The 14,274-nt window shown below is 44.3% G+C and overlaps 1 protein-coding gene across 5 annotated transcripts in view; it reads left to right on the top strand.

Moving 5' to 3' along the window:
• The first annotated feature begins 371 nt into the window (after positions 1-371).
• Positions 372-14,274, top strand: part of tab3 (TGF-beta activated kinase 1 (MAP3K7) binding protein 3) — a 15,283-nt gene continuing 1,380 nt past the window's right edge. Inside the window, exons 1-7 of one of the 5 annotated variants that reach the window (XM_020480189.2) lie at positions 372-500; positions 2,130-2,175; positions 2,340-2,510; positions 5,787-7,053; positions 8,568-8,728; positions 13,621-13,714; positions 13,827-13,910. In XM_020480189.2, coding sequence (XP_020335778.1) covers positions 2,409-2,510; positions 5,787-7,053; positions 8,568-8,728; positions 13,621-13,714; positions 13,827-13,910 — 1,708 coding nt within the window. In that variant the 5' untranslated portion in view covers positions 372-500; positions 2,130-2,175; positions 2,340-2,408. Of the gene's footprint in view, positions 501-567; positions 696-750; positions 1,112-1,295; positions 1,737-2,129; positions 2,176-2,339; positions 2,511-5,786; positions 7,054-8,567; positions 8,729-13,620; positions 13,715-13,826; positions 13,911-14,274 lie in introns of those variants that run through there. The other 4 variants (XM_031822425.1, XM_020480186.2, XM_020480185.2 and 1 more) reach the window with 4 other exon arrangements.

Raw genomic sequence — 14,274 nt, 5'->3', positions numbered from 1 at the left:
TAATTGTTTGTGTTTCTGCCGGTCAGATGGAGCAGGCGCTTTGCGCCACACAAATGGGGAGAAGAACTGTGACTTGTTTTGCTCTCAATAAAAGGGCGTCATTGAAAGGAGTGGTTATTGGGGTAGCGGTAAATGTGAAAGTGGGCCAACTAAATGGGAAGATTTCCGGTGTTTGTGATGCTCATCGTTTGGTGCGACGCAGACAGGGTGGCATGAGTGGTGAAACAGAACTGTTCTTTTGAGTTTTGATGTTGAGTCTGCCAGAGAAATTGATGTTAGGATATTTCAGTTATCCCGTACAAGATTTTGTGCCGAATCCATTACATTGTTACAGGTGTCAAGCTTATGGGCATGTGGCAGCAGTGTGTAGGAGGGAGGTTCCTAGGTGTGAGAAGTGTGCAGAAGGGCATGAGACAAAGGAATGTGTAATATTGGGGAAAGAAGCAATCAGAAGTGTTTCCAGAGCTGGGTCAAGGGGAAAGGATCATGTGAGGATTTGTGTGAGTAGTAGAGTGATAGGCCAACAAGTGATATATGCTTCAGTAAGATTGGCTTTTTAGTGTTCATAGCAATGGTTAGAAAATAGAGGATGTGGTAACGGCAGAGAAGTATTTGGGTGTATGAGATTTGATGTCAGAAGATTTACAGGGTGTGTTGAGTGGTGGTGTCCAGTCCTTCCTGGCCGTTGACCTGAGGTAGGACTAGATATGTTTAAATAGTGGAATAGGGAAGTGGGTTATTAATGAGTGTAGGGTTAGATGGTAGGATATTTGTTTATTTTTTCCCCCATACAAAGTAAAGGGGATTTATACCCCAGTCTAGTTGATGGCGGTAATGCAACGTTTACTGTATGTCAACCGCCGTTAAACCTCATCGAAGAACAAGGGCGCAAAATACAACTTCCTGGTTTGATAAACTGTGAGTGACATCTTTCGCGATACAGGCAATTTCGTACGTTGTATTGACGACGGCCTTGTCTTGGAATGTAACATAATCGCTTTATCCATCAAGAGTGAAATACATATTCGTCTGCCACTTTCGGAAAATATCACATTTACGTGCTTTCTCTTAAACGTTATAATGGTCCATGACAAGAGTGAGTAAGCTCATGGTAAGTCGAAGTAGCCTAGCAAGCTATGGTGTCCGCCTTGACTTGGTTTCGATGTAATAGTCAGCTAAAATGCTAATGGTAGCCATATCACTTATGTAGTTAGCTTAAATCTATCTGTACAGTAGCTAGTTATTTAATATATAAAGAAAGGAACCGTAGCCAGCTATCTGGCTAACGTTATTAGCTAGCTTCTATGTCAGCGTGCTTGTTGTTGTGTGCCTTTATGGTCAGCATACCCCCTTAAAAAGAAAGTTGGCCTCTAGCGAGCTATCTTACGTTAGCTAGCTAACGTTACTCTTTAGCTCGATACTTTATGGTTGCTAGTTAGTTACTCGTAGCCATCATCAATGCGCATAATGATTGTTCATATATAACGAGCTTATCAAAAACCACTAAATTGGCTAGCTTACAGTTAGCTAGCCAGCCAGATAACGTTAACTACCTAATGTAACTAGTTGGTTGGCTACTTAACTTACTATGTTGATGAAAGCTAGGTAGCTTGCTTGGTTCAGTCTAAGCTAAGCCCTATGTCTAAAGAAACTAGTGAGGGAGTTACCAGTTGACGTTCTAGCATGGTTGACCACAAATTATGAGTCAGATCAGTGTCCACTGCAGAGTGATAACGGTAGGTAGCTAACGCTTTCACGTGAGTCAGCTAGCTAGATGGCTTAAATGTTGTCGATGAATCTAACGCTTTGCTAGTTACCACGTTAGTGTTCAGTATGAGCTAGCTAACGTTAGGTAACACTTGCCAACATTGTCATGTTAGCTGTCTTGGATTTCAGGTCGTTGCTTGGTGCAGTGAGATGACTAAACAAACAACAAGAGACAGATCCATGCCATGCTTCTGTTACAGCCAAATCCGCCTGTTATGTGAATTGTCCCGATAGGGTTTCTCGACCAGTTTTAGCCCGGTTAAACTATCTTTGCAGCTTTATCGTAATTTCGGCTTGTCTGTCTGGTTTTTAGGGCCGATACCTGTGTGTAACATGTTGCCTAATTGTTGTTATTGTTGCAGAGGAGCCGCTGAACAAAGCTGCCAAAAAGACTCCTTCCTTTCGAATGTAAGCTCAACGACTGACTTGTGCTTCTATTTAAAGTACTGATTTGGAGACAGACTTTTAATGCTGTCTGTGTGGATGGGCTGATGTGACACGATAATGATTGGAGATTGATTCAAGCTTTCCATGATGACACTGACTGTGTGTGTGTGTGTGTGTGTGTGTAGGGGATGAGAGAAGCACAGGTGCAGCAGCAGCATTTACGGCTGTGGGGTCAGTGACTCTGTGGGCTCAGGATGGCGCAGGGAGGCCCTCCGCTAGACTATCACGTCCTGCAGGACCTCAAGCAGCGCTTCCCCGAGATCCCAGAGGGAGTAGTGTCCCAGTGCCTTCTGCAGGTAGGATACCGCAGCCAGACAGCTATGAGCACATACCTTACGTCCAAAATGGCACCCTATTGTGTTACTTTTGACCAGAGCCATATAGGCCCTGGTCAAAAGTAGTGTACTGCATAGGGAATTACATGCAGACCACTCTGCAAAATATATTTTATTCAATCATTTCATCTAAACTGCGTAGTCAGGCGCTAAAGTCCCGCCTCTCCCATCTCCTCATTGGTTTTTTAGAGCATTTACCCACGTGGGTGATTGAAAGATGAACTGGGGTCCACACTCCAGTCCAGTTGGTGGTGGTAATGCACCTTAAATTTGGTTGCCAACTTACAGTCAGAAGAAGAAGACTACTGATGGAGGAGAGATTACTATTTTATTTAAAAAAAATATTACTTAACCAGGCAAGTCAGTCACATTTTTATTTACAATGATGGCCTAGGAACAGTTGGTTAACTGCCTTGTTCAGGGGCAAAACAACATATTTTTACCTTGTCAGATCGGGGATTCGATCTCGCAACCTTTCGGTTACTGGTCCTCTAACCACTAGGCTAACTGTCGCCCCTACTAGAAACTATTAGTTTCCCCTTCTATCTTTTTTCGGTGGATTAAATGTATGACTAGAGAACACACTATTTTGTGTGCCATGAAATGGGTAAAAATTCTACAAAGATCAAGGAAAAATGGACCGTGTGCATTTAACAACCCAATGTTTATATCCCAGAACAAATTAGATAGCAACAGCATGTTCGTGAATGTTTCATGTGTTTCGACCTGTCCCCAAATTAATATAAACTGAGAAACGTCCTCTCAATGTTTATTTTCAGCAAACTCAACATGTGTAAATATTTGTATGAACATAGCAAGATTCAACAACACAAACATAGACATAAACTGAACAAGTTCCACAGACATGTGACTAACAGAAATTGAATAATGTATCCTTGAAAAAAGGGGGGTCAAAATCAAAATTAACAGTCCAGTTTCTGTTGTTGCCACCAGCTGCATTAAGTACTGCAGTGCATCTGCTCCTCATGGACTGCACCAGATTTGCCAGTTGCTGTGAGATGTTACCCCACTCTTCCACCAAGGCACTTGCAAGTTCCTGGACATTTCTGGGGGGAATGGCCCTAGCCCTCACCCTCCGATCCAACAGGTCCCAGACGTGCTCAATGGGATTAAGATCCGGGCTCTTTACTGGCCATGGCAGAACACTGACATTCCTGTCTTGCAGTGAATCATGCACAGAACGAGCAGTATGGCTGGTGGCATTGTCATGCTGGAGGGTCATGTCAGGATGAGCCTGCAGGAAGGGTACCACATGAGGGAGGAGGATGTCTTCTCTGTAACGCACAGTGTTGAGATTGCCTGCAATGACAAGTTCAGTCCAAAGATGCTGTGACACACCGCCCCAGACCATGAGGGACCCTCTACCTCCAAATCGATCCCGCTCCAGAGTACAGGCCTTGGTGTAACGCTCATTCCTTCGATGATGAACGCGAATCCCACCATCACCCCTGGTGAGACAAAACCGCGACTCGTCAGTGAAGAGCACTTTTTGCCTGTCCTGTCTTGTTCAGCGACTGTGGGTTTGTGCCTATAGGCGATGTTGTTGCCGGTGATGTCTGGTGAGGACCTGCCTTACAGCAGGCCTACAAGCCCTCAGTCCAGCCTCTCTCAGCCTATTGCGGACAGTCTGAGCACTGATGGAGGGATTGTGCGTTCCTGGTGTAACTCGGGCAGTTGTTGCCATCCTGTACCTGTCCCGCAGGTGTGATGTTCGGATGTACCAATCCTGTGTAGGTGTTGTTACACGTGGTCTGCCACTGCGAGGATGATCAGCTGTCCGTCCGGTCTCCCTGTAGTGATGTCTTAGGTGTCTCACAGTACGGACATTGCAATTTATTGCCCTGGCCACATCTGCAGTCCTCATGCCTCCTTGCAGCATGCCTAAGGCACGTTCACGCAGATGAACAGGGACCCAGGGCATCTTTCTTTTTTAGTTTTTCAGTCTGTAGAAAGGCCTCTTTTTAGTGTCCTAAGTTTTCATAACTGTGACCTTAATTGCCAACTGTCTGTAAGCTGTTAAACGGAACCCAAACTGGCTGCGCGCGTGCTCCATCATGCATACATTTATTTTGTCTCCCTACACCAAACGCGATCACGACACAGGTTAAAATATCAAAACAAACTCTGAAACAATTACATTAATTCGGGGACAAGTCAAAAAGCATTACACCTTTATGGCAATTTAGCTAGTTAGCCTGCACTTGCTAGCTAATTTGTCCTATTTAGCTAGTTAGCCTGCACTTGCTAGCTAATTTGTCCTATTTAGCTAGTTAGCCTGCACTTGCTAGCTAATTTGTCCTATTTAGCTAGCTTGCTGTTGCTAGGTAATTTTTCCTGGGATATAAACATTAAGTTGTTATTTTACCTGAAATGCACAAGGTCCTCTACTCCGACAATGAATCCACAAACGGTTAACCGAATCGTTTCTAGTCATCTCTCCTCCTAGTTTTTTTCTTCTCTTGACTTTATATTGCGATTGGCAACTTTCATAAATTAGGTGCATTACCGCCACCGACCTCGTTCGTCTTTCAGTCACCCACGTGGGTATAACCAATGAGGAGATGGCACGTGGGTACCTACTTCTATAAACCAATGAGGCGATGGGAGAGGCAGGACTTGCAGCGCGATCTGCGTCAGAAATAGAACTTCTATTTTAGCCCTTTTAGCCCTCAGCCTGTTAGTGTCTTAACGACCGTTCCACAGGTGCATGTTCATTAATTGTTTATGGTTCATTGAACAAGCATGGGAAACAGTGTTTAAACCCTTTACAATGAACATCTGTGAAGTTATTTGGATTTTTACGAATTTTCTTTGAAAGAAATGGTCCTGAAAAGGGACATTTCTTTTTTTTGCTGTGTTTAGTTGGTTCAGAGTTCGTTTTGACATTTCAACCTGTGTGTCTGGATCGCGTCTGGTGTGGATGTGCAAAATCAACATTTGCGCAATGGTGCTCACGCGTGCTCAGTCTACACAACATGTTAAGGTGCCATTTTGGAAGCATAGATACACATTTTCTTGTTGAAGTTCCTATATGCTGTTACACATGAAGTTGAATATTGACAGCTGTTTGTGGGGTTTGATCGATGATTTAGTCGGGGTTAGTGACCCTCTGTTTTCTACAGTTAATAGACAGAGAGCAGTGACCGCTATAGAATTCCAGTCTGGCCTCCATCACTGAGCTTGCTGTTTTCCTGTCTGCTGTTTCCTCTCTTCCAGAACAACAACAACCTGGATATATGCTGCCGCCTACTGGCTCAGGAGAGTAACAGATACCTCTATGGGGAGTTCCACAGTCCGGAGGAGGTTCGCCTGAGCCGGAACCACATGCTGCACATCCAGTTGGGCTACCCCCCCCCGGAGGCGGGCAAGTCCAACGGGGGTGGGCGCTCCCTGGTGCACAGCTCCAGCGACGGTCATATCGAGCTTCCGCGGGCCGGCTTCCAGGAACCCCTCTCGGCCCCCGCCACCATGGCACCCTCGCCGGGGTACAACCCCTTCTTCATGAAGGAGCACGGGGGGCGCTCAGCCAGCACCCCCACCCCTCCTCCCATGCAGGGCATGTCCCCTACCTACTCCCCCGTTCCCCGCTACACCATGAACCCCATCACGGTCACCCTCTCCCAGAACCTTCCCAATGCCCCCCAGGCCCTGCATATCCCCGTCGGTCACTATGGCAACAGTGGCGGCAATGCCCTCTACCTCCGTCCCTCCCCCTCCCAGAGCCCCCAGCCCTCTCCTTGGCCTTCGCCCGGGCAGCCTGTGTATCAGCCCTCGCCCTACGCCACTCCCACCTACCAGTCCCCCTATAGCTCACCCCAGCACCAACCCCACCAAGTGCAACCCCAACAGCAGGTACAGCACCAAGTCCAACACCAGCACCAGCCCCACCCCCAGCACCAGCAGACCCATGTCTTCCTGCCAATCAGCCCTCCCACCCTGGCCAGCATGCCCTACCACCAGCACCACCAACAGCAGCAGCCCATCTACCGGCCCTACCTGCCCAAGAGCTCCCTGAAGAACCAGATCGAGATCACCTTGGAGGGCACACGGCCCCGCAGCAACTCCCCCGTCCACTGTCCCCCGGGCCAGACGCTCTACATGGCCACAAGCCCCTCACCCAGCTCACCCCAGCGAGGCCTTAGTGGCGGGGGCCCCGCCGCATTCCACCCTGGGGTCTACCTGCACCAGGGCCCCACGCGGCCCAGACCTGCCTCCTCGCCCCAGCCGGGCAGTCAGGCGGGCTACACCTTTAAGATCAAAGTGTCCCCAGGCCAGGCCCAGCAGAGGCCCCCCTCAGGCTCCCCTCCCGTGTCCTCCCCTCCTGAGTCTCTGCTCAATATGGTGGACCAGGGGGAGCACCATGCGCTGGCCCCGGCGCCTATCCTGCCCATCTCGGCTCTGCCCGGTAACATCGCCAGCCACATCGCCAACCGCATGCCCCGCCGGTCCAGCTCAGGCTCCGATGACTACGCTTACACCCAGGGTAGGCATGGCTTATGGATGGATAAGAGTGTGTGTGCGTGCGCATTTGTGTGTTTACCAGTGCGCTTATTTGTTGTTTATACAATGGGTGGGTCTAATCTTAAATGTTTATTGCTTAAAACCACATTCCCAGCCAGTGTCTATTCCACAAGTTACCACCGGCTAAATCTATGACGTTAAAATGCCTGTTTACTCTGTTTCATCTGACTGTGCATTCCACTGTCTCATCAGCCCAGCCAGGCAATTTATAAACTTGATCTCCTCCATAAAAAGCATCTAGACATGATCTCCCATTTCTTTTAGACTAACATTGTTTCATTATTCAAATTCGATCTCCAGCTGTCCCATAATTATGAACGTGTTGGGAGTCGGGATGAGACAGACAGGTGGGCAGCTTTTCTCAGCAGGTGGAAATCATGAGTCGGCATAATTTTTATGGATAGTTCTTTGTATATATCAATAGAAAGCAGGTCAAACGAAATGAAGTGCAGCTAGTTTGCAGTCTTTCCAGCTTCAGTTTGAAGTGATTGTTGTGTTAACTGTGTTGTTGGCTAGCTCTCAAACAACAGATTGCTGATGAGAGAGCACATGTTCTATGCCAGGTGAAATTGCATCATTAGTTCATTGTTATGGATGTATCCAAATAAATGTCACTAGAGAACAGCTTAAACAAATGCAGCTACTGTTGTTATTCTGTCTGCACGGTTTGACATGACTGTAACTTAGCCGCAGTTGGCTGGCGAGCAAGCAAGGGATAAGAACGTTGCCAGCCAGTATGGCAATGGAACATTTAGAACTGGGTCGCATCCATAGATACAGAACAAAAAGACTGAACGACTGGTCGCTTCTCTGGCAATTGAACCGAAAGAACGAACTACCAGCCGGCATTGGGTAGCAACCCTAGATTTGTGTCTGGAGTGGACTATAATCTTGTGGAAGGAGGAAATGGTATGAATAAATTCATCAAAACAATTGTTTGAATTAAAATATCTCAAAGCTCTCATCGAGTCAAAGGGTGGCTATTTGAAGAATCTCAAATATAAAATATATTTTGAATGATTTGACTTTTTTTGGGGGGGGGGGGGGTTACTAAATGATTCCATATGTGTTATTTCATAGTTTTGATGTCTTCACTCTTCGACAATGTAGAACATAGTAAAAAATAAAGCGAGCTTTTGACCGGTAGTGTATATATGGGTGTGAAATTAAAGAATTTACATACGTTCAGTGCATTCGGGAAGTATTCAGACGGGGGTATTCAGATCCCCCCCCCCCATTCAGACCCGCCAGCTGATAAAATTAAAAAATGTAAATATATATTTATTGCGGGGAACTGTGGGTATCCGAACCGATACAGGACTCTATAGTATTTACGTGGGGGTGTGTTCCTGTGTGTATGTATTTGGTGTGCTTGCTCGTTTGTGTTTGTTCATCTGTGCACAGAACCATTCCTGCACATCCACCTGTGTATTCCCTCATCCCATCTGAAGCGCTGTGTTCCACTGTTTCCCACAGCTCTCCTGCTGCACCAGAGGGCCCGGATGGAGCGTCTACTGAAGGAGCTGCTCATGGAGAGGAAGAAAGTGGAGCAGCTGAAGGCAGATGTCAACGACATGGAGTACGACGCCCTCCAGAGACGCTTCAGACGAGTCAACAGCAGCAGCCTCATCCCCCGGGTAAGATGTGAAGAGACATAACATGGCGTGCACACACGAACACACAACTGTGAAGTGTAAAAGCATAGGCACACACGGTGATCACACATATGCATACATGAACACACACACCTTTTGAAGACATAGTACGTAACGTGGCATGTGTGTGTACTCACACATACCTTTGAATGCAATGGCGCACACACACTCACTAGCTACATACATATAGTGCCTCCGGAAAGTATTCCGACCCCTTTACTTTCCCCACATTTTGTTAGGTTGCAGCCTTATAGTAATGTTTTTTAAATAATGTTTTTATTCCCTCGTCAATCTACACACAATACCCCATAATGACAAAACAAAAACAGGTTTTTAGACATTTTGGCTAATTTATAAACAACAAAAACCGATATCACAGCAGCCTTAGATGTTGTTGCGGACAGAAATGATTTAAAGGAACGAAAATTGTATAACTTGAGAAGTCAAGAAAGAGATGTACAGTGCATTCGGAAAGTATATATAAAACATTTTGAAAATAATACATTTTACATAAGTATTCAGACCCTTTATTCAGTACTTTGTTGAAGCATCTTTGGCAGCGATTACAGCCTTGAGTCTTCTTGGGTATGAAGCTACAAGCTTGGCACACCTGTATTTGGTTAGTTTCTCCCATTCTTCTCTGCAGATCCTCTCAAGCTCTGTCAGGTTGGATGGGGAGCCTTGCTGCACAGCTACAGTACCAGTCAAAACACTTACTCATTCAAGGGTTTTTCTTTATCTTTACTATTTTCTACATTTTAGAATAATATTGAAGACATCAAAACTATGAAATAACACATGGAATTATGTAGTAACCAAAAAAGTGTTATCCGAATCCAAATATATTTGAGATTCTTCAAAGTAGCCACCCTTTGTCTTGATGACAGCTTTGCACACTCTTGGGATTCTCTCAACCAGCTTCATGAGGTAGTCACCTGGAATGCATTTCAATTAACAGGTGTGCCTTGTTAATTTGTGGAATTTCTTTCCTTCTTAATGCGTTTGAGCCAATCAGTTGTGTTGTGACAAGGTAGGTGTGGTATACAGAATATAGCCCTATTTGGTAAAAGACCAAGTCCATATTATGGCAAGAATAGGTCAAATAAGCAAATAGAAATGACAGTCCATCATTACTTTAAGACATGAAGGTCTTAAAATGAAACTGGATCTCATGAGAACCGCCACAGGAAAGGAAGACCCAGAGTTACCTCTGCTTCAGAGGATAAGTTAATTAGTTACCAGCCTCAGAAATTTCAGCCCAAATAAATTATTCGGACTTCAAGTAACAGATACCTCTCAACATCAACTGTTCAGAGGAGACTGTGTGAATCAGGCCTTCATGGTCGAATTGCTGCAAAGAAACCACTACTAAAGGACACCAATAAGAAGAAGAGACTTGCTTGGGCCAAGAAACATGAGCAATGGAAATTAGACCGGTGGAAATCTGTCCTTTGATGTGATAAGTCCAAATTTGAGATTTTTGGTTCCAACCGCTGTCTTTGTGAGACAGAGTAGGTGAACGGATGATCTCCGCATGTGTGGTTTCCACTGTGAAGCATGGAGGAGGAGGTCTGATGGTGCTTTGCTGGTGACACTGTCAGTGATTTATTTAGAATTGCAGGCACACTTAACCAGCATGGCTACCACAGCATTCTGCAGCGATACGCCATCCTATCTGATTTGCGCTTAGTGGGACTATCATTTGTTTTTCAACAGGACCCAACACACCTCCAGGCTATAGAAGGGCTATTTGACCAAGAAGAGTGATGGAGTGCTGCGTCAGATGACCTGGCCTCCACAATCACTAGACCTTCCATATGTGTTATTTCATAGTTTTGATGTCTTCACTATTATTCTACAATGTAGAAAATAGTAAAAAATAAATAAAGAAACCCTTAAATAAGTAGGTGTGTCAACTTTTGACCAGTACTGTACATAAACAAAATACACAAATGAGGACACCCCTTCTAATTAGTGGATTTGGCTATTTCAGCCACACCTGTTGCTGACAGGTGTATAACATTGAGCACAAGGCCATGCAATCTCCATAGACAAACATTGGCGGTAGAATGCCTTACTGAAGAGCTCAGTGACTTTCAACGTGGCACCGTCATAGGATGCCACCTTTCCAATAAGTCAGTTTGTCAAATTTCTCTTAACCTGCCCAAATGTATAGTGCCAACTGTAAAGTGTGGTGGAAGAGGAATAATGGCCTGGGGCTGTTTTTCATTGTTCAGGCTGGGCCCCTTAGGTCCATTGAAGGAAAACGCCACAGCCTACAATGACATACTAGATTCTTCTGAGTTTACAACTTTGTGGAAACAGCTTGGGGCAGGAACACAGACTGCAAGCCAGGCCTAATCGCTCAACATCAGTGCCTGACCTCACTAATGCTCTTGTGGCTGAATGGAAGCAAGTCCCCTCAGCAATGTTCCAACATCTAGTGGAAAACCTTCCCAGAAGAGTGGAGGCTGTTCTAGCAGCAAAGGGGGGACCAACTCCATATTAATGCCCATGATTTTTGAATGGGATGTTCAACGAGCAGGTGTCCAAATACTTTTGGTCATGTGTATCTACACTGAACAAAACATTTCATGCAACATGTAAAGTGTTGGTCCCATGTTTCATGAGCTGAAATAAAAGATCCCAGAAATGTTCCAATACGCACAAAAATAATATTTCTCTCAAATTTTATGCACAAATGTTTTACATTCCTGTTAGTGAGCATTTATCCTTTTCCAGGATAACCCGTCCCCTTGACAGGTGTGACATATCAAGAAGCTAATTAAACAGCATGATCATTTATACAGGGGACAATAAAATGTCCACTCTAAAATGAGGGAGTGTGCAGTTGGCATGTTGACTGCAGAAATGTCCACCAGAGCTGTTGCCACCTCCCACATTGTTTTAGAGAATTTGGCAGTACGTCCAACCATAACCGCAGATCACGTGTCTGGTGTCGTGTGGACGAGTGGTTTGCTGATGTCAGTGTTGTGAACAGAGTGCCCCGTGGTGGGGTTATGGTATGGGCAGGAACAGAAGTGTAAAAATACTTTAAAGTACTACTTAAGTAAGTTGTTTTTTGGGGTATCTGTACTTGTACTTTACTATTTATATTATGGACAACTGTTACTTCACTACATTCCTAAAGAAAATAATGTACATTTTACTCCATACATTGTCCCTGACATCCAAAAGTACTCTGACTGAAACGCTCCAATTCACGTACTTATCAAGAGAAAATCCCTGGTCATCCCTACTACCTCTGATCTGGCGGACTCACTAATCACATGTTTTGCTTGTAAATTGTGTCTGAATGTTGTGTGCCCCTGGCTATCCTTACATTTTTAAAACATGAAATTAGGCCATTTGATTTGCTTAATATAAGGAATTTGAAATTATTTATACTTTTGATACTTAATTAAGTATATTTTAACAATTACATTTGATTTCGATACTTAAGTATATTTAAAACCAAATAATTTTTTGGCTTTTACTCAAGTAGTATTTTACAGGGTGAGCAGTCATTTTCTATTAAATTATCTTTACTTTTACTCAAGTATGACAATTGGGTACTTTTTCCACCACTGGGCAGGCATAAGCTACAGACAATGAACACAATTTGCATTTTATTGATGGCAACTTGAATGCACAGAGATATCGTGATGAGATCCTGAGGCCCATTGACGCGCCATCACCTCATGTTTCAGCATGATAATGCACAGCCCCATGTTGCAAGGATCTGTACACAATTCCTGGAAGCTGAAAATGACCCAGTTCTTCCATGGCCTGCATACTCACCCGTAGAGCATGTTTGGGATGCTCTGGATCAATGTGTACGACAGCATTTTCCAGTTCCCGCCAATATCCAGCAAGTTTGCACAGCCATTGAAGAGGAGTGGGACAACATTCCACAGGCCACAATCAACAGCCTGATCAATTCTATGTGACGGGGATGTGTTGTGCTGCATGAGACAAATAATGTTCACACCAGATACTGACTGGTGTTCTGATCCACAGCTTATTTGAAAGGTATCTGTGACCAATAGATGCATATCTGTATTCCCAGTCATGAGATACACATAGATTAGGGCCTAATTTATATATTTATTTCAATTGACTGATTTCCTTAAACTGGAACTCAGTAAAATCTTTGAAATTGTTGCATGTTGTGTTTTTATATTTTTGTTCAGCGTAAATAACCATATACTGTAAAAGTACAGGTAACAGCCAAGATAATGGAAACACTTGAGTAAATGAGTGATGTGAAGTATATTTAAAGCAGGTGCTTCCACACAGGTGTGGTTCCAGAGTTAATTTAAGCAATGAATGTCCCATCGTGCTTAAGGTCATGTATAAAAAAAATCTGGGATGGCCATTTATTTTGGCTACCATGACTATGCCCTCATAGGATGACAATGCCCCCATCCACAGGGCACGAGTGGTCCCTGAATGGTTTGATGAGCATGAAAACAATGTAAACCCTATGCCATTGCCGTCTTAGTCACCAGATCTCAACCCAATTGAACACTTAATGGAGATTCTGGACAGCGTTTTCCACCACCATCAACAAAACACCAAGTGATGGAAGAATGGAGTCATCTCCACCAATAGAGTTCCAGACACTTGTAGAATTTGAGCCACGGTGCATTGCAGCTGTTCTGGCTCAACGCCCTATTAAGACACTTGATGGTGTTTCCTTTATTTTGGAGGTTACCTGTATATGTGCATGCACAAACAGCTTTGATGTGATTCTTATCACATAGATAGGTATTTGTAAGTCTTTGCAGAGTATTAGATTTGGTGGGAAACCTTCTGTTATCTCTATTTGTGTGTCATCTCTCACCCAATTCACTGGTGTTTGCCTGTTCCAGCCTGAAGAGATGACCCGATTACGCAGTCTGAACAGACAGCTTCAGATTGATATCGACTGCACCCTGAAGGAGACGGATCTGCTGCAGTCTAGAGGTGTATACACACACACACACACACACAAACAGGCTTCTGAAGATGCAGTGTACAGGAGCACCCATTCAGGAGTCAAACTACCAATGCTGTACTAATTGTATCATTTCCACAGGGAAGTTTGATCCGAAAGCCGAGAACAACTTTTATAAGAACATTCAGACCGGTCCGGTGGTACCACCCAAGCCAGGAAGGAAAGGTGAGAACCATGATCTCCTCTATCGTACCATTGTTAACATTGGTAACACTTTACTTAAAGGGGCAATCTGCAATTGATACATCCATTTTATTTTTATACTTTTCAATTAATGATATATACCAAATTAAATGATTGAAGAATAGAACCAATATAAATGCTTCATGAGCTTAGTTCAGCTGTCGTACCCGGTCAGAACCCAACATGTAAGCTTCTTTTACTCCATTGTTTGTAAACAACATAATTGTAGACAAACCCTGCATAACCTCAAAACATGGTTCAAACTAATGTTGGTATCATGGATGGTCAGTCCTTGCATCCATAGCCCTGTCTATGAATTTGAGTGTTTACATTTTCTTCAGCCCTA

Source organism: Oncorhynchus kisutch, linkage group LG4 (assembly GCF_002021735.2).
Source record: "Oncorhynchus kisutch isolate 150728-3 linkage group LG4, Okis_V2, whole genome shotgun sequence".
Taxonomy (NCBI): domain Eukaryota; kingdom Metazoa; phylum Chordata; class Actinopteri; order Salmoniformes; family Salmonidae; genus Oncorhynchus; species Oncorhynchus kisutch.
The sequence above is the reverse complement of the archived record's forward strand: the minus strand, read 5'-3'. Positions and strand labels throughout refer to the sequence as shown.